Source organism: Pinus tabuliformis, chromosome 5_1 (genome assembly GCF_031772625.1).
Source record: "Pinus tabuliformis cultivar Carrire ecotype Pingquan chromosome 5_1, CPIR1, whole genome shotgun sequence".
NCBI lineage: Eukaryota > Viridiplantae > Streptophyta > Pinopsida > Pinales > Pinaceae > Pinus > Pinus tabuliformis.
In genome coordinates, this window is record NC_142305.1 from 145586191 (window position 1) to 145612776 (window position 26586).

Here is a 26586-nt window from a genome sequence, read left to right on the forward strand (position 1 = left end):
CGAAGAAGGTTCTTTTCCTAGGAGGCGTGGGAGGTTCTCCCTTCTATAGAGTCTATGGCCACCCCAAGCTTGGGTTTACATGTTCCTTAGATAATCCTAGATTGATAACTTCATCATATTCATAATGGCTCTTTGTTGTGTGCCGATCTTAATGACGTTTTGGCCTTCTATATTTCTATATTGTCATCTCCTTTTGACATTGTGTAATCATTTTTGGCAATTACATATTGGCAAACAAATCTTGTAAGAGTGAGGCTATTAAGATTTTGGAAAACAATGGGCAACAATGTAATATTTTAGCATAAATAAAAACCTTTATTTACAAAAGAAAAATGATATGGAGAGGTATGTCCATTGTCCCACAAAATATTGTAGAATTTTCTCTACAAATCAGCTAGCTCACTGATATCATGTAGAAATTTCACCTGCAGATCCAACTAATATATGCAATGTACTAAAGCATAATACTAGATCTACATCTATCATAAACTTTGCAGAAGCCAATCAACCATGAGAAACATCAAGCATGAACACATATAACTGATAAGAAGGAATAGATCACACATAACACAGAATATATCACTGGGGAAAGCGCCAGCATAAAACCCCAACACTGTATTATCAATCAAGTGTAGATCCTCAACAACATACAAAAAGAATAAGCTCAATAGCTATCCTGCTCTCTCTGTAATTAGAAGATGAAAATCATGGACTACCAAGGCCCCATTATATGGGCTGAAAATTGGCCTAATCATACCTGCTGTCACCTTAGGTCCACCTGTGTAGTCATAGAAGAAAATGGATTTCATCCTCATGCAAGGAATACTTACTAGAAATATCCTAGCATTTGATAGTACACTGTCCCTGATCTGATCTCAGCTGGGTCTTTGTCTGAACTGCCATGCATCAGTTATCCATGAGAAAATACTCAGTTATCAGTTGTCACATGCATGCAAGCATTAACAAACTAAATATAGAAAATTTAACAACTTGTTAAATAATCTAACTAGACTTGACTAGTTAGAACTAAGTCAACTGATTCTCTCATTATAGATCTCATACTTATTCCCTCAATCAGTGGGACAACTCATGTGCATGCTCACAAAGACTTCAAATTCGAATTTCCTTAACTAATTAACTCAACTGAATTAATTAATTAATATTTCCAACTGCTGTTAAGACCAAAATTAATTTTACTTCCTATAGATAGACTAGGGACCGCTATAAATAGGAAGCGACCCAGAAATGCTATTTTTAGAACTTTCTATTTTTAGCAGTTTCATCTCTCACCCAATGTGGCCAATGACCTCACTGGCCAAACTGCTATTTTTAGCAGGTCTACTTTTAGCACATTATAAATTTAACATTTCTTGTTGCACATTTTTCAACACTACCTCTCAACAAGAAAGGATTTCTCTTGAACCCGATCCTGTAACTCTTGAATGTTCTGCATGCAACACATCTACCCGGTCCACTTGCTCCAACAACACTTGGAACAAAAACACTCCCAACTGACCACTCTATGGGCTAGGAACATACTTTGATGATAAAGCTCTACCTGCTGCTGACAAGTGCTCCCTCTCTGACATCTGCGCTACTACAACATCTCCATGCATCTCACACCATTGCACACCTCTTTGCGCCACCTAGCACTGTGCAAAACACTTGTGCCTCTCTCATTGCTGCAGCCTGCTAGCTATGCGTTGTCTTGGGATTCCCTGCACTGTCGCTCTCTCTGCCGCTCCATCCGCATCTGTCTCTACCCAATCAGTCAGTTCCTGCTACTCCATATTGCGGCTCCCGTAGCAAGGTCTCATCCAAGAGGTTGGGTACCTCAAGGATCCTGCCCCTCCTCCTTGGGACAATCAATCCACATCACCCCACCTCCTAACTGGAGGTATGACTGCATGTGATCCCTCTGCCCACCTGGCTCAAAGTTTCCCCCTACTGGAGGTATCTACATGAGTGGATGCCTCCACTCTGTCTCCTCTCAGCTTCTCTAGTTATGGCTGCTCCACAACCTCCTGAAGCTGCTGCACCAATTGTGGCTCCTCCACAACCGTCTGAGATTTCTTCTGGCTCTACATGTTGAGAGGTAATATACCCTTCCTCTCAACCACCAAGTCTCCATCAGTTGCCTTGCTGCTCAAGGCTTTGCATGCATTTTGAACCTCAAGAGCATACAGGTTCTTGACCTGTGAACCAATTTGCTTCACCTGTCTAGTGATGATATGTCTAAGGAAAACCTTTCCCTTACTAAAGACTACATCATAGCCTTTGTCTTCCAGCATCGCGATCGACACCAAGTTTCTCTTCAGTCCTGGTACATACTTGACATCGGTCAAGGTAAGGCGAGATCCATGCTCCCTCTAAAAAATAACTGTGCCTACACCTAAGACACTATACTTCTCATCATTACCCATCACTATGAGTATCTGGAGATCTTTCTCCTCCAAAGTACTGAAAAACCTCTTATCGTCGGTCATGTGGAAGGAAGCTCCACTGTCAAGAAACCAACCACTTCCCACCATGGATGAAACCATGCATGCGAAGAGTGTGAAATCCAACTCAAACTGTGAAGCAAGTGCCTCACCTTCAGATCCTTCCCCGGATCCCTTCTTGGATTTCCTCCATGGACAATTTGCAGCATAATGGCCCACCTCGTGGCAACGAAAGCATCACACTTTCGATTTGTCAACCTTCTTCCCATCATTGGAAGAACTGGATTTAGAAAGAGAAACCTTCTCCTTCCCCTTATACGCTTACTCGCTAAGGCACAGTTCTCCTCATCATGCATGGATGAAGAACTGTCTTTGGTGCTCCATCTGATCTCCTCCTGCATCAAATCCAACCATAGTTGTTCCCATTCTGGCAATTTCTCCCTTCCATTCACCAAGTCTTGGTAGCTATGCCAGCTCTTAGGAAGGCCAAGGAGTGCTAGACTCACCATATCCTCATCTGATGTCACAACCACTACACTTGCAAGCTCATCCCTACATGTGATGAGCTTGGTCAGATACATAGAGATCGTCTCATCCCTTTCACACTTGATCTTTCAAAGTTTGTCCTTCAATGCCATCTTCCTCTTATCACTGCTATTCTGATATAAATCTTTCAATGTTTTCCACATTGCATGCAGAGTCTCCTTCCCATGGAGGCTCGAGACAATGTGATCTCGCACTCCCTCCAAGAGAATTCTCCTAGCTCTAGCCACACACTTCCTCCATTCCACTTGCTCAGTCTTGTCATTAGGCTTAGGGATTTCTTGATCAATGAAATCCTTAAGACCATTATCTTCCAAAACTGCCTCCATGCAATCCTTCCAAGCTATATAGTTTGAGTTGCCATCAAGGGCATACTCAAGCCTCAAACCATAGAACGCCATCGATGAAATAGATGTGATAAGAACTTGAGATCTATATCCTAAATAATAAACTTCAAATTTCTCCTGCTAGTATATTGTTCTTACTTGATCACCTATGCTCTGATACCATGTAGAGTTTTCTCGACAAATCAGCTAGCTCACTGATATCATGTAGAAATTTCACCTACAGATCCAACTGATATATGCAATGTACTAAAGCATAATACTAGATCTACATCTACCATAAACTTTGTGGAAGCTAATCAACCATGAGCAACATCAAGCATGAACACATATAACTGATAAGAAGGAATAAATCACACTTAACACAGAATATATCACTAGGGGAAGCACCAACATAAAACCCCAACACTGTATTATCAATCAAGTGTAGATCCTCAACAACATACAAAAAGAATCAGCTCAATAGCTATCCTGCTCTCTCTGTAATCAGAAGATCCTGATGATCTTCAATCAGAAGATGAAAATCATGGACTATCTAGGCCTCATTATATAGGCTGAAAATTAGCCTAATCATACCTACTGTCACCTCAGGTCCACCTATATAGTCATAGAAGAAAATATATTTCTTCCTCATGCAAGGAATACTTACTAGAAAAATCCTAGCATCTGATAGTACATTGTCCCTCATCTGATCTCAACTGGGTCTTTGTCTAAACTGCCATGCATCATTTATCCATGAGAAAATACTCAGTTATCAGTTGTCACATGCATGCAAGCATTAACAAACTGAATATAGAAAATTTAACAACTTGTTAAATAATCTAACCGGACTTGACTAGTTAGAACTAAGTCAATTTATTCTCTCATTATAGAACTCATACTTATATCCTCAATTAGTGGAGGAAATTAAGGATAAATTCCTCAATCAGTGGGACAACTCATGTGCATGCTCACAAAGAATTCAAATTCGAATTCCCTTAACTAATTAACTCAACTGAATTAATTAATTAATATTTCCAACTGATGTTAAGACCAAAATTAATTTTACTTCCTATAGATAGACTAGGGACCGCTATAAATAGGAAGGGACCCAGAAATGCTATTTTTAGAACTTTCTATTTTTAGTAGTTTCACCTCTCACCCAATGTGGCCAATGACCTCACTGGCCAAACTATTATTTTTAGACATGCTATTTTTAGCAGGTCTATTTTTAGCACATTCTAAATTTAACATTTCTTGTTGCACATTGTTCAACAAATATGGGATCTCAATAAGATCATGTAGGCTTCCAAATACAATTTGGTATCTAGTTTAACCATGACCTTAAAAATAAATTATTATTGTTATTATTGAATACACATTTTCTAAAATTAATCTTCACTAACTCAACATATATATCATAAATATAAGTATTTATCATATTACATTGTAATAATATTTTTAGTAGGAAAAAAATTATTACATATTATCAAAAGATTATAATTAAAAAATTTAAAATTCAAACATGTGTGTGTGTGTTCAAGACTCTGTATTTAATATTAAACAAATATCCAAATTATTTATATAACAATCTCTAAATAAATCAAAACAATTATATATATATATATATATATATATATATATATATATATATATATATATATATATATATATCTTTAAAAAAAAAAATTGTGAAGATTGTGTCATTACTCTCACAAATTTTAATGCATCTCAATCACAGGTTACATGTAAAACCAACCCTTTTATACTCAATCGGGAGTAATTTTTCATATATATATATATATATATATATGAAAATTGTTTTTATTTTATTTTTCATTTCCTTCACATTAGAGAAATTTTGAGATCTAAAATGGGCCTCAAAACAAAAATGTACAACCAAAATCAACTTTATAAGAACAAAGAACCAATGTGATTCAAGATGATGATGTCAACCATGGGGGATGATTCACCATTTTTGGAGTGAAAGTAAAAAAATAAAAATAAAAAATCAACTCGTACTTTCAACTTATCTTCCTATGATATTACTCAAATTTCGAGGGGGAACACTCACTAGATGTGGACTTTAATTCATCATCGAAGGAGTACCCATGTTGCATGCTTTCGATGGAACTTGCTACACGAAAAATGAGAGATACATGAAAAATGTGATTGAAATAATGTTTTTCATGTATCTTTCATTTTTTGTGTAGTAGGGTCCATTGAAAGTATGCAACATGGGTACTCCTTGGATGAGGAATTAAATTTTTCATCTAGCGAGTGCTCTCACTTGAAATTTGAGTAAAATCATAGGGAGATAATGACTTGACAAGTTGAAGATATGAGTTGAAATGGTAGTTTTTCTTTTTTTCCTCTAAAATTTAATAATGTAATCTAATCTTATTTTATTATTTCCACTATTATTTTATAATATCCCTTAGAAGACCCATTTTAAACCTCAAAATTTCTCTAATGATTTCTTTCTTTAAAGATCAATACATCTCACAGAAAATAAAATAAAATTAAATAATTTCTAACTTAAATAAACTATTTTTAAGGTCTCATATTGCTTACTTGAGATGCAAATACAATTTCATTGTAGTTTAAACCATGTTATATCTCTCTTATAGCTTACCATAAGATCCAAATACAAGTTCATTGAAGCTTAAGCCATGTTATACGTTTGCCGAAGATACAAAATGGGAAAATGAGTGTTCGCACGCCATAAGGTTAAGTGGAAAATTATTTTTGTGAAACCCCAAAAATAACTTGCTCTAGCATTTGCACAATTCCCACAGAGGCATTATAACTGGCTAATCCATGCCTTGAGCTCTGCACTACAGAACTCAAGGAAAATGGACATATATTAAATTGAGGTGTCGTCTACTAAGGCAACAAATTTTCCTAGGCGACAAAAAATGGCCGGAATCCGACAATATTTTTTTTTAATATGGAAGTAGGAGTTTTGAATCATGTTTTTGATGGTGGAAATGGATTTAGAACCATATAAAACCCTTGGGTCACCCAAAATCTTGAAGTTTTGACACTTGTAACCTCGATTTACAAAAGTTTATGCAAGATTTTATCAAAATCTTGTCGAATTTTCCGTGATGTTAAAGGAAAATTTAAAGCCTTGTTATACTACAGCTTAAATTTAACATGTAAAGGACTTCGGCTATGAAAGTTTTCTGGAAATAAACAATTCCTATAATAACTCTAATGTCTATCTATGTAAACGATGAGAGAGGATGAGAGAGGTGGACCCAAAAAGCCAAATATGTAGGTATAGAGAATCTACAATCGAGATAAGGGTTGCATCTATAACTTCACTTCAACCATGAATTTGGACCCAAAAATAAACTTGAAAAATTTGCCTCAACTTCAATCCCTCTACCCCGTGGATGGTGATGGCACCAAGGGTGCTTGACAAGGGAAGTGAAACCATTTTCGATGCCTCGATTTTTAGCAACATAGGAGACGTGACTGACATCCTGAAATACGATCAGAGACTTTGGTCTAATGAGTCAATGAATATGTACATGCAAAGGTATGCAGGCATCATCAAGAGCCTTTTGGGACTCCAGTTTCTTTTTCCAAGGCCATGCAACAAATGAGAAACATTGAGGTTAAGACGGGAATGCAAGGAGAAGTCGAAAAAAATTTGTTATGCATTCAACATGTAAAATAAAAAAGACAAAGCGCCTCCCAACATTCACTACTGAAAATCTGTTCTACTTTCCCTATGCCTTTGGGCCCTCCCGTGAGGGAGTTAGCCTATATAGGATCTAATACCAACAAAGAAATTTGATTGCACACAATAAAATATTTTTTTCACTCATTCAATCACAAATATAATACATATATAGAGTTGGAAGTAAATACAACTAATTCCATATATGAATATGGGGTTGCGACATTCTCTTAACAAAATCTCAAACCAACTCTAAAATTAACATGAAAGCATTATCTCCAAGTATTTCAAAGCTAAAACACCTGTTAAATTTTAACGATTTTTGTAAGTCTAGTGCCAATCTTAATTATTTTAACAAAAAATGTTGACTAGTAAGAAATTTTTTGACTAATTTGATTAGCAATTTTCCCATCAAATTCTATCCCTAGAGCCAAGGTTGTACAACAAGACCTGTAACAACTCCTCTTTTGAATTTAAGGAATAAAACTTCCATTTTTTGTATTTTTAAATTGTTTGGTTATATTAAGAAGACATGAGATCTCGTAAAAACATTCCCCTAAGTCAACCAACATTCCACAATGGTCATTAAATTGCCTAAATGATCACATCCCAACACTAAAGGTGAGTTGTACAGAAATATGCTATAGTGGTTTCCTAATATGTAAAATGTTATGATTAATATTTATGAATGAATTCAAAAAATAAAGTCATTATGTGACTCTCTTTGCTATTAAAAAGCATCATATGAATTAAGGAAAATAAAATAAAATAAAATAGATTGCATAGCCATGGTATATAAAATAGATGATGAGAGGGTCTTCTATTAAGGTACTATGTGGTGGAAAGGTCATTGGTTTGAAATCTCATAGGCAAAAATTAGCCATGCTAAGGGTTGATGTGGCCCAAGTCAATTGCAATCCTCAAAGAATTTTGACAACTTAGATACTCATGGGTCAAAACTACTCAAGCCATAGATGTGCCACTCATATTAAGACTCACATTACCAAAACAAAATTATATGTTATTATTATTAGTTTATATAAATAAAATTATATTATAATTTTCAAAAACATTTTTATTTTAGTAATTTTTTATTTTAAATATTTTAAATTAAAATATATGTAAAGTAATAGTAATAATGAATAATTATATTAAAAATATAATCATTTTATTTTGTTTATTAATATTTAAATTTAAATAATAAATTAGGTTATATTGTTATCCATTTATATAAATAAATTTATATTATAATTTGGAAAAAAAAACATTTTAATACTCAAAAAAAAAACTCTAACAAATTATTGACTATTTGTGATTTTCTTTTGTTTCTTTATGATTTAATGTAAATAAAGTAATATAAAATTATAATGTGTGATTTTATGGAGTTTAGATTATCTCATATAATTACTCTTTAAAAAAATAATATTTCTCAATAATACCATTTTTAAATAATACATTTATACAATAAAATAATTTATTTTTAAGCAACTTTTCTATTTAAATAATTAAAAGAAGGTGATAATAAAATTAAAGATAATCATTATATCTCTCTAGAAAATTGGGATAACCATCTCAAGCAGTTGTATGACTTTCCATACACCATGGACACCATCTTAAACACTCATATTAAGGATGATATTTTTTCTCTAGAAGATGTTGAGTTTGGGATTAATAAGCTCGCTAATAGGAAAACCAAAGATATTGAAGGTTACCAAGCTAAGATCTTTAAAATGGGAAAATCTATGCTCATTCATCATCTCCACAAGCTTCTCAACTTGGATGTAAAACATGGCTTCCCTAAGCTTTGGATACAAAGCCTTATTGTCTCTATCTTCAAAAATGGGGACAAAAGCATTCCATCTAACTACAAGAGCATTATGATTAGCCACATTCTAGCCAAGTTTTATGGGCTCATTCTGGAAAAAAATCTTAGCCTTTGGCTTGAGAACCAGGGTAAAAGAGCTAAAGGGAAAGTTGGTTTTAGGATACATCACTCGACCATCGACCACTTTGTCACCCTTAGGATTATCGCAGAGGAATGTCACAATAGTAAAATTGATCTCCTTTATTGTTTTGTGCACTTTAGAAAAGCTTTCGACATTGTCCCCCAAGATAAGCTCTGGGCGAGGCTTGAAGAGATCATGGTTCCTCCTAAATTGAGAATTATTGTGATCCGCCTCTACGAGACTATCATTGCCAAGTTTAAGACCAATGAAGGGTGGTCTAAAGATATTAAATGTAATATTGGGGTTAAGCAAGGTTGTCCCCTTTCCCCTACCTTTTTTGGTATTTACATCGATAAACTAGAGGAGTTTCTGGAAACTACGGGCTGCAAAGGCACTGAGCTCGCTGGTATTATCATTCCTTTATGCTAATGATATCGTTCTTCTTACGAGGAGCCATGATGACGTAGACAAGAAACTCAAGACTCTTCATATCTACTGCTCCAAGATGGGTATGACAGTTAATACCTACAATACTAAAGTCATGATCATTAAATCCAAAAAGATCACCCATGGTAGTTTCATCTATGATAACCATTGTCTTGAGTAGGTTTCTTCTTATAAATATTTGGGTACATACTTTCCTCATCAATGCAATTGGAATTATAGCATCAAGAAAAGAATTATTGGAGGTTGGAAAGCTAATTATGATCTTGAAAAAATTTGTAAGTCAATCGATCTTTACATTTGGAGTAAAAAAAGTTCCTCTTTGAGACTCTCGTCACCCCTATTATCTTATACAAATGTGAAGTTTGGGGGTGCAGTATATCTAGGGAGTCATGGAGAAATATTGAGATGATCCAAAAGCAATTCATAACCCATAACCCCAAGATCAAGGGAAATACTCCCTATCCTATCCTCTTGATCGAAGCTGGTTTGTCCCCCATTGAAGGTGCGACTATGTTTAGATATCTGATGTATAAGAAGAAGCTTCACAATATGGAATCCAAGAGGCTCCCAAAAATTGCTTCTAACTTTAGTCAAAACCCCCACCTGCACCTCAAACGCGGGTGGTATCATGATGCTTAGTCTTGGCTCAAGCTTTGGGTGATTAAGGAGGAGATCATCGTGGGAAGCAAGGACAGTATCAAAGATACTATTACCTCAAGTTTTAAGGACAAGATGTGGGATGCTAAGGAGCTGGAGGGTAAAAGGAAGTTAAGGTACTATAAGGAGGTGATCAACCCCACCCTCGATAACCATAATTATCTCTCTATGTTGACTAGCACCAAGAAGAAAATGAACATCGATAGGATTAGAACTAACTCTCATGAGCTTTGGAGTGAGACTAGGCAGTGGTCTACTCCCAAGACTCCTTGGGATGATAGAATTTGTCAGATTTGTGATACTAAGAAGGTGGAAGATGAAAATCACTTTTTTTTAGATTGCCCGACTCTTGCCCACATTCGCTCTCAATTCCCTATCGTCAGCCACACCTCCAATTTTCTTGACATATTAAGCCAACCCAACTATAGCGATGTTGGAATGCTTCTTTTCCTCTTTAATCACAGAAACAAGATTTTAAAGAAGGATAATTAAACTCTCTTTTCTTGAGATCCGATAGGCCATATTGGTAATAAACATTAATCATCATTATTATTATTTTTATAAATAAATAAAATACAAAAAAATTACTTTACAATGTTTTGAGTTTATTTATAAAACAAATTAAAAACAATTTTTAAATATAATTAAAACATATTATAAAATTATCAAAATAATATATTTTAATAATTTTTTTTAATTAAATATATAATTTAAATTAATCATATCTATATCTATATGTATATAAAACTGTGGATGAAAACATGGTTAAGATTTATATATTTATTAATATTGTTTTATTAGAAAATTGATATTTAATATTGGAAAACTATATTTAAATTTTTAATGTTTTGATATTTTTTTATATATTTTTCATTCTAATTTACTTGAAATTTAATACGAATATACTACAATTAGGATTATAGAATTTACATAATCTCAATACTTTTCAATCCATTTAAAAACCGCTTTTAAATATTTAAATAATAAAAAATAATAATTTCATCAACAATTTTATGTTAAATTTCATCCCAAAACCAAATTAAAAATATTTAAATAATAAATATTTATGCAAGGACAATATAAAATACACTATTACCTCTAGTTTTAATGACAAGATGTGGGATGCTAAGGATCTGGAGGGTAAAAGGAAGTTAAGGTACTATAAGGAGGTGATCAACCCCACCCTTGATAACCATAACTATCTCTCTATGTTGACTAGCACCAAGAAGAAAATGAACATCGCTAGGATTAGAACTAACTCTCATGAGCTTCGGAGTGAGATTAGGCTATGGACTACTCCCAAGTCTCCCTGGGATGATAGAGTTTATCAGATTTGTGATACTAAGAAGGTGGAAGATGAAAAGCACTTCCTTTTAGATTTCCCAACTCTTGCCCACATCCACTCTCAATTCTCTATGGTCAGCCATACCTCCAATCTTCTTGACATATTAAGGGAGCCCAACTATAGTGATCTTGAAATGCTTCTTTCCCTTCTCTTTAATCACAGAAACAAGATTTTGAAGAATAACAATTAGACTCTCTTTTCTTGAGGTCTGATAAACCACATTAGTAATCATTATTATATTTATAAATAAATAAAATACAAAAAATACTTTAGAGTGTTTTGAGTTTATTTATAAAAACAAATTAAAAACAATTTTTAAATATAATTGAAACACATTATAAAATTATGAAAATAATATATTCTAATAATTTTTTAAATTATATATATATATATATATATATATATATATATATATATATATAGCTATCGGTGGAAGTTAAGATTTATATATTTATTAATATTTTTTTATCAGAAAATTGATATTTAATATTCCAAAATTTTTAATGTTTTGATATTTTTTTGGTATATTTTTCATTCGAATTTACTTGAAATTTAATAGGGATATACTACAATTAAAGATAAAATTTACATAATCTCAATACTATTAAAAAAAATGGTTTTTTTTTTTTCTTTTTTCTTTTTTTTTAATTTTCAATCCATTTAAGAACCGTTTTTAAATATTTAAATAATAAAAAGTAATAATTTCACCAACAATTTTATGCTAAATTTCACCCCGAGCCAAATTAAAAATGAAAAATGTGCCTTTCCAAATATCGCTACATTTCAACGTACATAATATGCAAATATCGCTAAATTTGAACGTGGGTAAAGTAACGAATGCTTTTTTGAAACCGAAGACAAAAGCATTTGACATCTGATCTCTCTCTCTCTCTGAATGAATAACCGCTCAAAGCATATCGGCGAATATTAAATTCGAAATGTACTACTCTGGCATTCAACTATGCTCACTATTACAGAATCTGACACGCCACATATGTGGTGTGCTGAGGACCAGGTGTTTCAGCAGGCCTTCGCTTTGGCAACTTTGGATTATCGAGTGTGAAAATTTGGTGAGAGAAATGAGCGTCGTTTTACATTATGCGTGTCGGTGGAAGCAAATCCATGGGCACTGGTCCCTAAACCTAGAGTACACGTATATAACATATCCATCGGTCAAACGATTCGTTGATTTCATGGGTGTAAAGCATATCAAATGATTCGGAATGTCACCAGTTAACGGAGTTGAGTGAGTCATTGATTTATATGCGACGGCCAGGAACATCCTTTTCAACGAGAAATAATTGTACAGAGCGATCTGGTTTAATTAACATTCATTTGCAACACGGCCCCTTGCATTTGTGAAGTCAGCCACGCCCTGAGACAGCGGTTTTTGAACACTGAAATGGTGGGCTGGCAGGTGGAGATAAGCCCCATAAAAACAAAAATGGAATATGATCAACTATTAAAGAATGGCCAATATTAAATACAGAAATATATGGTTACCTTTCACTTTAACACATTCTAGTTGGATGGTCATCTACGGGCATCTTCCTTTATCTTTCTCTTAAGTTGCAGGGTTAAATGCAACACAGAAAAGAATTCAATTAGCTCAATTGCATTTCTGTATTTTAAATTGCATTTCTATATTTTATATGTTATTATTTTTGAATTGCCATGTTATTTTTATTTTTATTCGAAAATAAATAATTTTACCAGAAATGTTTGTGTTATGTTTGAGATATTTTATAATTTAATAGGGCAGAAATTTTTTAATAACATATTGATAAAATATTACATAAAATAAAAATAACAGAATATCATGTTGGCTAAAGTGAAAAGTAATATCAATAATAAATAGAAAAATAAAAAAAATTCATACTATTTTTAATCTATTTATTAAGATTCTTCCTTATTTAACAAGTTATGTAGGTAAGACGATCTATGCAATCAAAAAAATCTTTTCCAATCTACTTATCAAGATTTTTTCTTATTTAGCAAGTTATGCAACTAAGAAGATCTATGCAACCAAGAAGATCTATGCAACCAAGAAGATCTTTTTGTAAATTAATTATAGACAAATCCAACTATGATATGGACACAAAATTCTTCATGTTTTCCTATTTTAAAAAGTAGGATAATATTATTTTCATTTAAAATATAAGCTCACATGGGTCCCTCACTAAGTTTCAAGATAATATGGATTTATCATATTTGTATTATTATCATTTTGGTAGCTTTTGTACTTATTCTTCATAGTTGCTTTTCCATTTCTAATTATTTCCATTTCATTCTTTTTAGCTTAAACTAGGAATAGTGTTGCAATTTATATTATTATTCTTATTAATTAATTATAGACAAATCCAACTATGATATGGATACAAAATTCTTTATGTTTTCCTATTTTAAAAAGTAGGATAATATTATTTTCATTTAAAATATAAGTTCTCATGGGCCCTCACTAAGTTCCAAAATAATATGAATTTCATCAAATATTTGTATTATTATCATTTTGGTAGTTTTTGTACTTATCTTTCAGAATTGCTTTTCCATTTCTAATTATTTCCATTTCCATTCTTTTTAGCTTATACTAGGAATAGTGTTTCAATTTATAACATTATTCTTATTGTGTTTCTACTTGTAAGAGAGAAATTATGAGGTTTAATGCTCTTTTAAAATATCCAATATACTTTCTAAACTATATAAGAAAAAATAATGTATCTTTTCTTCTAATTCTTTATCTTGTAATTCATTTTAGGATTTTGTAAGTTATAAACATCTTCTTCATTTTTTAGATATTTCGTTTGTTGATTTTGTTTTTTTACTACTATCTAAAAACTTACTCTCCAATTGCCTTGAACCTTGTCATCATCAAATATAAATTTTAAATTTCATGACTTCTTTTTCTTCCTAATGTATCTTTGTCTTTGACTTCACAAAAGTAACTATTTCAAAATATAGCAAGATTTGACAAGAAAGGAAAAGGCAGTGAAGAAGCTACAAGTAATAGTCCAGGAGACCAAGTAAGCCCCTTCCATTTCCACTACAAAATATAGCACCGTGATGAAATTAAGAATTGTAAATTCACCTTCCAAGAGATTACCGAAAGAGCCATTTCAAGTAATTTTGAAAAGCATACTAGAGGCATCGGTTCAAAGTTATTGAGGCGATTAGGTTTCAAAGGCCAAGGGGTTATGATTCACATTATAGCTCAATAGAGACTCATGTATGAAGGCCTAAGATTCAATGGAAAAGAAGCAAACAAGCCAACCTTTTCAAGCAACGATGAATTAAAAAGGAATCCATTTTCTAGGAGGAAAAAGCAATTGGTAAAGGAGTGTGAAGCAAACCACCCAAATCTCCTTGTAGAAGATTGGAAGAAGGGAGAAAAATGAATATTTTTTATACCCAAATCTATTTCAACACTTAGAGGGATTAAGAAGCCAACTTAGAAATCAACACCACAAATAAAAATGTATGACAAAGTATCTTTGGTTTTTTATGAAGAAAATAGATTATAAAGCTAGTAATTGTTGGAACACTTGAAGGCCAAATAATCCATGCAGTAACTACTCTCAAATAATATAGATTGATTGGACATTGGGAGCCAAAAATATTGGATACTTCACTAGAAACTTCAACCTTGAGAACCAAATATCCAAGAAGAATGTTTGAAGAGTAAGTTCAAAAGGAAAAAGAATATTTCTTCACCTATAACCCAAGGAATAATTGTTGTTGTCCAATGACCTATTTTGGTAATGAATTCCATCTCCAGCCATAAGATGGACAATAGGCTCCTATAAAAGGTATCTCTTATTCCACTCTTATCTTCCATGCTACAATGGAGGCCCCATTTCTTTTAGATTTGTCAAAGATTGTTTGATGGTAACAAATGAGTGAGGCATGTAGAAGCATGGGAGAAGGAGATTGAAGAGACTTGAGTTTTCCATGAACCAAAAGCTTGTAAATGGGAAGTGTGATCCAAAATGGATATTTTAAATAATCTTTCTTTTTAGCTTTGTAATAAGAAAATTCAATTTTTCAAAATTGAATAAAAAGTTTAAAACTACTTTTCACTTGGAAGATGAGATGAATCATGTTGATGGTTGGCCTTCAAATGGAACCTATAGAGAAGAAAAGGGGAGTAGAACAAGAGAGATTGAGCTTGAGAGGAAGTGATGAAGTTGGTAGCAAGCATGAGGGACTTGGAATAAGAAGTTTGTTTGAAAATTGAAATCTTTGAGGTAAATAAAATTGAGGAAATGTGTCTGTGAATCACATACTACATTCTTTTCCTTTGTCCAACAGTCTATTGGTTAATAATTAGACGAAATTGTTGTTAAAAGTGTAATTTCAACGCAGCCGAAAACCACCAAAGAAAACCATCTACCTTGTTCGCACCGCCTTTTGGCAAAGGCTGTTTTTCCTTGGAGCCCTCCGAACACATTCAGCATGAGACACGCGTCCAGTGTACGAACCCCCCAAAACCATTTTCCCCGGACAGTAAAGTTCGTTTGTTTTACCCGAGGTTGGTGTGCGAACCTCGTTGGATCAGCCAAGTGATCTGGGTATGAAATCTTCACCGTCGATCTCCGGAAAGTGCACAGGCCCACGTCAAATCAATTTTTACGTGGAGTAAAAGGTCTATGGTTTGACCGCCGTGTAAGAAAAGTCATGGCTTTTAATGCTGTTCGTAATTGTTTGGTGGAGGCCTGTTTTAAATGGTTATGGGCATACGTCCCATTTGTATTTTTTTATATATGCATTTACGTAAGTTTAGGTGTAGGCCATTTAATATGGTTATGGGCCACGTTAGTTTTTTTTTATTATGTTTTTTATACATGGCTATGTGTGTTGATTTTTTTTGGTATGTATTGCGCACGGGAGTAAAGAGAAAACTGGTTTTTTACGGCAGTAAGAAGAACCAGAGGGTGTATGCACAGCAGTGCACAAATATGTTGTAATGTTTTTGTGTGGGCATTGAAAAACAGAGGTGAAGGAAAACCATGTGTGGTTTTGCAAGTGCATAAAGAAAATGGTGGAGCGTAAGTTGTTTTACACACCAGTGAATGTAAATTTTGTTTTACAGCAGTAAGCTCATGTAAACTTTTGTTACAGCAGTAAGTTGTTTTTCACAGCAGTGAATATGAAAATGATTTTACAGTGGTAAATCTCTCTCAGAAAAAGAGGATGTATTAGTTTTTTTTGTTTTAATGAATAGAAATATTTTATGGTGGTGAAATCCTCTGTTACTCAGTGAAATTTTTTTAAGCTGTCTGTGTATAAAAATCCTGTGGAGATAAAACAGAGCATTGCCTCTGTGTTTAGTTTGAATCTTGGTTTTGGTATTTTCTCCAATTAAAAATACCCAACAGTGGTATCAGAGCAAGGCTTAGGCTCTTTAAAGAAGTTAAAGAAGCTGAAGGGAGAAGGTTGTTGCTGCAGCAAGATCTCTCAGGCAGACAGAAGACACAGACAGCGAAGGATTCAGGTATTCCCCAAAAGCATTTCTCTTGTTATTGCTGAAGACTGTCAGTTTTTTTTAAAAAAAACCACAGTCAAGGATTTAAAACCATAGTTCAAGATGCAAGGAATGGCAAGCACAAGCATGGGTATGTTCAACACCCAGCTCCCACACTTTAATGGGAAGAACTATGACTACTGGTCTATAACCATGAGAGCTTTGTTCATCTCTCAAGATATATGGGAACTAGTAGAATATGGGTTTGAGGAACCAGCAGATGAAACTGAGTTTAATGCATTAACTCAGGGAGAGAAGGATCAACTGAAACTCAATAGGAAGAAGGATGCAAAGGCCATTGTCTTGTTGTATCAAGCAGTGGACCAGAGTATATTCCCAAGGATAGCAGCAGCTACAACATCACACAATGCATGGCAAACCCTCAAGACAGCCTATCAAGGCATGGAGAGAGTGAAGACAGCAAAATTGCAAATGCTGAGAAAGGATTTTGAAAACTTGAACATGAAGGAGTCAGACAACATTGAATCATTCTTCACTCATGTGATTGGTGTAATCACACAAATGAGAACTCATGGAGAAACAATTGAAGATAGAAGAATAGTGGAGAAAATATTGAGGGTCTTACCCTCAAGGTTTGATGCCATAGTCACCACCATTGAAGAGACAAAGGATCTCTCGAGATATTCAGTTGATGAGCTACATGCATCACTGATGACTCATGAGCAGAGGTTGAGTAGGAATGAAAACTCATCTCTTGAGCAAGCCTTCAAGACCCAGATGTCCTTTGGAAGAGGAAGAGGTCAAGGAAGAGGAAACCGAAGAGGAAGAGGCAGAAGCCAGAATAGAGGAGGAAGGAACAGCTCATCAAATGCACAAGGAAGAGGCAGCAATACAAATCAGAACCAAGGTCAAGGCAGCAGCCAACAAAGAGATCAGTATCAGGCTCAAGGACAAAGGTATGATAAATCTAATGTTCAATGCTATTACTGCAAAAAGTATGGACATTATGCTAGTGATTGTAGAAAGAAACAACATGATATGAACAGCAGACAAAGTGCAAATGTTACAAGAGAAAACAACAGTCAAGAAAATGTCCTGTTAGCTTGTAACATGGCTGAAACACATAGTGAGGACATATGGTTTTTAGACTCAGGTTGCAGCAACCATATGACAGGGAATGTAGCCCTCTTCTCAGTGTTAAATCAGAATTTGAAATCAGAGGTCACACTAGGAACTGATAGTAAAGTGTCTGTTATGGGAAAAGGGGAGGTAAAAATATTTTCAAAACAAGGAGAAAGGAAAACCATAGCAGATGTATACTATGTCCCCGGAATGAGATGTAACCTCTTGAGTGTTGGACAGCTTATCCAAAAGGGTTACAATGTTTATTTTGTAAATGATGTGTGCACCATCATGGATATACCACCCAGCAAAAGATGCATTGCTGAGGTAAAAATGACAAGGAACAGGATGTTCCCTCTCCGGATCCGGGCAGACTTGAAGAACAAGAAGGAAATGGCAGCAGTCACCCAAGAGGCCTTCCAAAGCGTGCCAAAGGATGAGAACTGGTTATGGCACTTGAGATTCGGGCATCTAAATTTTGGAGGTCTAAACTTATTGAGCAGAAAAGGAATGGTAAAGGGATTACCGTTGATAGAAAAGCCGGACAGCCTTTGTGAAGGTTGTATATTGGGCAAACAACATAGAGAGAGTTTTCCATCAGGGAAAAGTATAAGGGCAAAGGCACCCTTAGAGATTATCCACTCAGATTTGTGTGGACCAATGCAAGCTCCATCATTAGCTGGCAGCCTATATTTCTTGACATTCATTGATGATTTTACAAGAAGGACTTGGATATATTTCCTCAAGAACAAAAGTGAAGTCTTTGAGAAATTCCAAAACTTCAAAGCACTTGTGGAGAACCAAAGCGGGCTGCACATAAAAGTATTGAGAACTGATAGAGGAGGTGAGTATATCTCCAATGAATTCCTAAAGTTCTGTAGAGAAAATGGAATACATAAACAGTTCACAACTCGGTACACCCCACAGCAAAATGGAGTTGCTGAAAGGAAGAACAGAACCATCATGGAGATGGCAAGGAGCATGTTGAAGGCAAAGCACTTGCCAAATGAGTATTGGGCTGAAGCTGTACATTGTGCAGTTTACATACTAAACAGGTGTCCTACAAAAGCAGTGATGAACAAGGTGCCAGAAGAGGCATGGAGTGGGAGAAAGCAAGGAGTCACCCACATGAGAGTTTTTGGGTGTGTGGCCTATGCACACATTCCAGATCAGCTAAGGAGGAAGTTGGACAGCAAAGGGGAGAAATGCATCTTCATTGGATACAGTGATGAATCCAAAGCCTACAGGCTGTACATTCCATCTACCAAGAAGTTCTTTGTCAGCAGGGATGTTCAATTCATTGAAGAGGAAGCTTGGGATGGAAGCATAGAGAAAACAGTGAACATTAAAAGCTGTTTGCCTCATGATGAAGATGAAGAGGAAGTGGCTGAAATGAATCCCCAAACAGCAGCACCAACACAAGGACAGCAAGGGACACCATTGAGGATCAATGAGAGTGCTTCTCCAAGCACACCACAAGGAGGAAATTCAAGTGCATCTTCAAGCACTTGCACACCAAGTGAAAGAGGTAAGAAGTTTAGAAATCTAAGTGACATTTATGATGAAGGAATGAATTCCTTATTTGCCTTGTATTGTCATGTTGATGATCCTATTCATTTTGAAGAAGCTATTAAAGATAGGAAATGGATAGAAGCTATGGATGAAGAGATGAATGCCATAGAGAGAAACAAAACATGGGATTTGGTTGAGCTACCGAAAGGCAAAGAAGTCATTGGTGTGAAATGGGTCTACAAGACCAAGAGCAATGCTGAAGGCAAGATTGAAAGGCATAAAGCAAGGCTGGTTGTCAAAGGCTACAAGCAGCAGTATGGGAGAGATTATGAGGAGACTTTCGCCCCGGTTGCAAGAATGGAAACCGTGAGAGCAGTGCTGTCCATAGCAGCTCAAAACAAATGGAAAGTCTACCAAATGGATGTGAAATCAGCATTCCTAAATGGAGTGTTAATAGAAGAGGTCTATGTGGAACAGCCTCTCGGATATGAGAAGAAAGGAGAAGAGCACAAAGTGTGCAAATTGAAGAAAGCTCTTTATGGGCTGAAGCAAGCGCCAAGAGCATGGTACAGCAGGATAGATTCATATCTATTGGAGAATGAATTTGACAAATGTGAAGGAGAACCCACAGTCTACATCAAGGAAAAGGATGGTAAAATTTTAATTGTTGTCTTGTATGTAGATGATGTTATTTTCACTGGAAATGATATTTATCTTATTGAGAATTTTAAATCAGTCATGAAGAATGAATTTGAAATGACTGACATGGGTTTCTTGAGATACTTCTTAGGCATAGAAGTAGATCAAAATGAAAAAGGAATTTTTATATCTCAAGCAAGATATGTAAATCAAGTTTTGGGCAGATTTAAGATGGAAGAATGCAAGGCAGCAATCACTCCCACAGTGATGGGATTAAAACTCAGCAGAGAGGACAGCAGCAAGGATTTTGATCCTAGCCTGTACAAAAGCATTGTGGGCAGCCTTATGTATTTAACAGCAACTAGGCCTGATATTATGTATGCTGTTAGTTTGATTTCCAGGTTCATGGAGAGGCCAAAGGAGGCACATTGGCAGGCAGCAAAGAGAATTTTGAGGTATGTCAAAGGCACTAAAATGTTTGGAATTTTATATCATGCCTCAGAACATTCAGATTTGGTTGGGTACACAGATAGCGATTGGGCTGGAAGTGTAGATGATCGGAAGAGCACTTCCGGTTATGTTTTTAATATGGGTTCAGGAGCCATCTCATGGGCTTCTAAGAAGCAGTCCATTGTAGCATTATCTACAGCAGAGGCAGAGTATGTGGCAGCGACAGCAGCAGCATGTCAGGCAGTATGGATGAGAAGGATGTTGAGAAGCTTAGGCCAAGAGCAGGCAAAAGCGACAGTGGTCTTTTGTGACAATAGCTCAGCTATTGCTTTGTCAAAGAATTCAGTGTTTCATAAGAGAACGAAACACATCGACACAAGGTTTCACTACATCAGAGAGTTAGTGAACAATGGAGAAATTGTCTTAGAACATTGCAGGACTCAGGAACAGGTAGCAGACATTTTGACAAAGCCACTGGACCAGAAAAGCTTTGAATTTATGAGGAAGTGTCTGGGTATGACAGAATGCCCAGCTGTTGAAATTAAAGGGGAGTGTTAAAAGTGTAATTTCAACGCAGCCGAAAACCACCAAAGAAAACCATCTACCTTGTTCGCACCGCCTTTTGGCAAAGGCTGTTTTTCCTTGGAGCCCTCCGAACACATTCAGCATGAGACACGCGTCCAGTGTACGAACCCCCCAAAACCATTTTCCCCGGACAGTAAAGTTCGTTTGTTTTACCCGAGGTTGGTGTGCGAACCTCGTTGGATCAGCCAAGTGATCTGGGTATGAAATCTTCACCGTCGATCTCCGGAAAGTGCACAGGCCCACGTCAAATCAATTTTTACGTGGAGTAAAAGGTCTATGGTTTGACCGCCGTGTAAGAAAAGTCATGGCTTTTAATGCTGTTCGTAATTGTTTGGTGGAGGCCTGTTTTAAATGGTTATGGGCATACGTCCCATTTGTATTTTTTTATATATGCATTTACGTAAGTTTAGGTGTAGGCCATTTAATATGGTTATGGGCCACGTTAGTTTTTTTTTATTATGTTTTTTATACATGGCTATGTGTGTTGATTTTTTTTGGTATGTATTGCGCACGGGAGTAAAGAGAAAACTGGTTTTTTACGGCAGTAAGAAGAACCAGAGGGTGTATGCACAGCAGTGCACAAATATGTTGTAATGTTTTTGTGTGGGCATTGAAAAACAGAGGTGAAGGAAAACCATGTGTGGTTTTGCAAGTGCATAAAGAAAATGGTGGAGCGTAAGTTGTTTTACACACCAGTGAATGTAAATTTTGTTTTACAGCAGTAAGCTCATGTAAACTTTTGTTACAGCAGTAAGTTGTTTTTCACAGCAGTGAATATGAAAATGATTTTACAGTGGTAAATCTCTCTCAGAAAAAGAGGATGTATTAGTTTTTTTTGTTTTAATGAATAGAAATATTTTATGGTGGTGAAATCCTCTGTTACTCAGTGAAATTTTTTTAAGCTGTCTGTGTATAAAAATCCTGTGGAGATAAAACAGAGCATTGCCTCTGTGTTTAGTTTGAATCTTGGTTTTGGTATTTTCCCCATCAAAAATATCCAACAATTGTTAGCTAAACACTATTAGTTTGTGCAATTATGAGTTCCCAACATAGTTGACTTTTACCAAAAATTTGATTGTATTTCTTTGGATAGATGGAGAGAATCTTATAACCAAATCAACCTATATTCTATTCATTGGCACAAGAAACTTTCATAGCCTCTATCAAATCTTTCCATACAACATAAAGAATGTAGCAACACTAATGATGTTTATTTGTTTATTGATTTCAAATGATTAATATTAATAATTTAGTTTTTTGAGTAAATGTTTAATTGAACAAACCTGAAAGCATTCATTGATATTAAAACATTGTTTAAATTCCTAAAATAATGAGCTTTAGTGATTACAATACATTTTGTTTAGAATAATGATTACAAATGATTCCACATATAATTTATATAATTGACAAATTTATTATTATAATACAATAAAATTTGATATTATTTAATTTCAACATTTCATATTACAAGTTATCAAACATTTCATATTACAAGTTATCAAATAATATTATTTTATTTTTATATATGTATTGATGATAGTAATTACTAATTTGATTTTTATATTGACGAACAATATACATTATCTGAAATTTAACTATATGCCCATTTAAGTTAGTGAAACAAATAAATAGGAGACATATAAAGAAAATAAAAAATTTAAATAAATTATTAATTAACCAATAAAATATAAAAAATACCTTATGTTATAACTATTTTTAAGAAATAATACCATCAAAATAAGAATCTAACCTTTCTTATCACTATATTACGAAGAAGAAGAAAAAAAAAAAACATCAGAAGAAAGGCCGAAGATAAAAAGCATAAGTCATACAATCAATAAAAATTGCGGCGGAATTGGAAAGCTTCAAGGATATTAAAACGAATTAATTAGTTCATCATCATTTTTCTTTACGATTTGATTGACCAAATTCAGCGATGGTTTAAAGGAAGTATGGAATGTATATAGGGCCCATTTGGTGCTGTGAAGTACAACTGTCACAGCAGGCATTCGCCTCATTTCAACACGAGCGGGTGGGACACCAGAGCTTTTAATCATTTTCAACTTTATTTAAGCACCTGTGGAAATATGATCAATCCACACAAGCCATTACATGGAAAACAAATATGATCAATCCACACAAGGCAAATATGGTCAATCCACACGTCTCCGTTGGTTAGTTAACCTCAGGTTTGTAAAGGTCTTCTTAGGTGGAGCTCAACTCTTCAGCACGAGGAATCTTCCCAAAGGTTCAATGCATGGCATCCAAGAAAGAAATGGGCCCTTTCATAGCTGTAAAGCCTATATAAGCCCACCTATATGGTAGAGCCTGGAATGTGATCAGTTCATAAGGCCTGCAAACATTTGTTTGCAGAGATCAGTTAAGCATTCAGCTAAGCCCGCTGCTGTTTGCAGGCTTATATAGCGTGATTTCTAAGCTGAGATTTGAAACTCGGCCTAGTACATTGGTGAAGGGCTCTTTCATAGCTGTAAAGCCTATATAAGCCCACCTATATGGTAGAGCCTGGAATGTGATCAGTTCATACAGTCTGCAAACATTTGTTTGCAGAGATCAGTAAAGCATTCAGCTAAGCCTGCTGCTGTTTGCAGGCTTATATAGCGTGATTTCTAAGCTGAGATTTGAAACTCGGCCGAGTACATTGGTGAAGTCGGCCCTAGCCTGAGACATCAATTTTAGAACTGTGAAATGATGGACTCGGGAGATTCACACTTGTTCAGCCGGGTAACCTGGTTTCTGTTTGCGGTCGTGGTGACTTTGGCCATGGCACCTGTCTCTGAGGCGACGGTCCATCACCATAAATGGAAGCTCGGTTACCAAAACTGGTCTCCTGATTGTATGCAAACAACGATCATCTCCATTAACGGGCAGTATCCGGGTCCGACGATCAGAGCTCGGGAAGGAGACACCGTTGTTGTTGAAATAGAGAACAAGATGCCCACTGAAAATGTTGTCATTCATTGGCATGGAATTCGCCAGGTACCATTCGTTCTCCATCCACATAATTTCAGACCTAATTCTCATTATGATAGATTGGTTCTTTCTTTCTTTACCCACCGTATATGATCTTATAATACATAATAGTTCTGATAGGAATGCTCATGTGCTTCAGATCGGAACTCCGTGGAACGACGGAACTGCATCCATGTCTCAATGTGCGATCCTACCGGACGAGACATATATTTACAGATACGTTGTTGACAGAGTATGTTTGACACTTTTCTTTTCAATAAGTGCATCTTAATATGGTTATATTATTGTGTTGGGATTCTGTAATTAGAAGACAGTGACCTAATGTTAATTATGTATGAAGCCTGGCACATATTTCTATCATGGCCACTACGGTCTGCAGCGTTCGGCTGGTTTGTATGGCGCTTTGATAGTTGACTCCGCAAAAACAGAGCCCTTCGTGTATGATGGGGAACTGAGCATCATCCTCAATGACTGGTGGCATACTAGCACTTACCAACAAGCCGCGGGCCTCTCATCCAATCCTTTCGTCTGGGTTGGGGAACCTCAGGTATCTCTATCGTTGCCGTTTCCTTTTCATCCAGATACTCCGGTTTGAAATTCCGATTGATTGAAACTCAATTAATAAACGTCAATTTCTTGAATGATATTGCAGTCTCTTCTGATAGAGGGCCGAGGAAAATACAAATGCTCGGCAGGCAGCAGTAAAACTTGCAACGCTACCAGCAGCCAATGTTCGCCCTACATTCTACCGGTAAAACCTGGCATTACCTACCGCCTGCGCATCGCCAGCGTAGCTTCCTTATCGGCCCTCAATTTTTTGATTCAGGTCAAATAACGCATTCATGGATCCTACGTTATTTCAACTTAATTAATTCGTAAAATGATCATTTAATTCTCTCTTCCCCGTTTTTCAGGGCCACAAGATGATCGTTGTGGAAGCGGACGGCCACTACGTGGAACCGGTGGAACTGGAGAATCTCGATGTGTACTCTGGAGAATCATACTCGGTTTTGATAAAGGCCGATCAGGATCCCACCAAAAACTATTGGGCAGCTGTGAATGTGAGAGGGCGGCAGCCCAATACGACTACTGGCCTGGCCATCCTCAACTATCTCCCCAATCTCTCTACCAAGCTACCCGCCACGCCACCTCCTCCGAGCCCTGTCTGGAACGATTATGCCTATAGTAAGTCGCTCGCCAAGAAGTTTGTGGCCCTCACCGGACACGAAGAGCCTCCACCTATGAAACCCACCAGACAGTTGATCTTGCTAAACACTCAGAACAAGATCAATGGATTTGTAAAATGGGCCATCAACAACATATCGCTGGTTCCTCCTCCCACGCCATACCTAGCCGCCATGAAATACAAAATTCATGGCGCTTACGACGCCACGCCGCCTCCTGACGCTTACCATCCCCGAGACTACAACATCACTGTCCCTCCAACCAATCCAAATGCTGTTGAAGGCAATGGCGTGTACGTATTCGCGCTGAACTCTGTGGTAGACGTGATTCTCCAGAATGCAAACACACTGAGCGCAAATCACTCTGAGATTCATCCATGGCACCTGCATGGTCATGATTTCTGGATTCTCGGCTATGGCGATGGTGTGTTCGATCCTCGAGAGGATCCCAAGAAATACAACTTGGTGAATCCTCCGCTTCGTAACACGGTGGCGCTGTTTCCTTACGGATGGACTGCGCTGCGGTTCAAGGCAGACAATCCGGGAGTATGGGCTTTTCACTGCCATTTGGAGGCCCATTTTTTCATGGGAATGGGGGTGATGTTTGCCGAAGGTACTGAGAGAGTAGGAAGGTTGCCTCGTTCCGCCATGGGATGCGGCCTGGCCCTTAACATGATGATGCATTACTGATCCACAGGCCTGGAATTTCAAATTTATGTTGCCATTTATGTTGCCTGTGAAGACCTGGAATTTCAATTTTAGGTCGACTGTGAAATGGAAATTGGATGACCCGTATTTGTGTTTTTTTTATGACTGTAACTTTATAATTTAAGTAAATGCAGATGCTTGAGGGTCAAAATTTTCTGTGCAAATTGTTCATGACAATTGCGAAATAGGCTGAAGGTGAAGGTAATTATTCTTATAAAATATATGTTAATTATGTCTGACCAGATAATGTTACTGTTCCAATTTTTTTCCCATTCGTATGTGTTTATAAGAATCTAACTTCTAACCAATCTCTCAAGAAATAATAATAAAAAATAGATACTACATCTAAATAGATTATCTAACTGAACTGCCATTTAAACTATTTTTCAGAACTCAAAATGATGAATAACAAATTAAATAAAACGTTTTAAATTTTGTGTACATGTCACTCTTGACATTTCAAAATTTCTTTTAACTATCAAATAAATATTAAGAAAAATTGTTCTGAACGGGAAATTCCAAG

General features: G+C 35.8%; 1 protein-coding gene across 2 annotated transcripts; it reads left to right on the forward strand.

Moving 5' to 3' along the window:
• The first annotated feature begins 23506 nt into the window (after window positions 1–23506).
• LOC149163834 (L-ascorbate oxidase-like) lies at window positions 23507–26214 on the forward strand. Of its 2 annotated transcripts, none has more exons than XM_089431884.1 (5): window positions 23507–24177; window positions 24311–24403; window positions 24512–24718; window positions 24824–24997; window positions 25086–26214. In XM_089431884.1, exons 1-5 carry the CDS (start codon window positions 23887–23889, stop codon window positions 26043–26045), a joined length of 1725 nt encoding a protein of 574 aa, XP_089288010.1. In that variant the 5' UTR covers window positions 23507–23886; the 3' UTR covers window positions 26046–26214. The 2 variants fall into 2 exon arrangements, with proteins under 2 accessions (XP_089288010.1, XP_089288011.1); XM_089431885.1 differs by having other exon boundaries at window positions 24824–24922.
• The last annotated feature ends 372 nt before the right edge of the window (window positions 26215–26586 follow it).

Coding starts and splice junctions, on each gene's coding strand:
- LOC149163834 (XM_089431884.1), top strand. CDS start 23,887: ATGATGGACTCGGGAGATTCACACTTGTTCAGCCGGGTAACCTGGTTT. Junction 24,404..24,511: donor ACAGATACGTTGTTGACAGA/GTATGTTTGACA, acceptor TTATGTATGAAG/CCTGGCACATATTTCTATCA. Junction 24,719..24,823: donor TCTGGGTTGGGGAACCTCAG/GTATCTCTATCG, acceptor ATGATATTGCAG/TCTCTTCTGATAGAGGGCCG.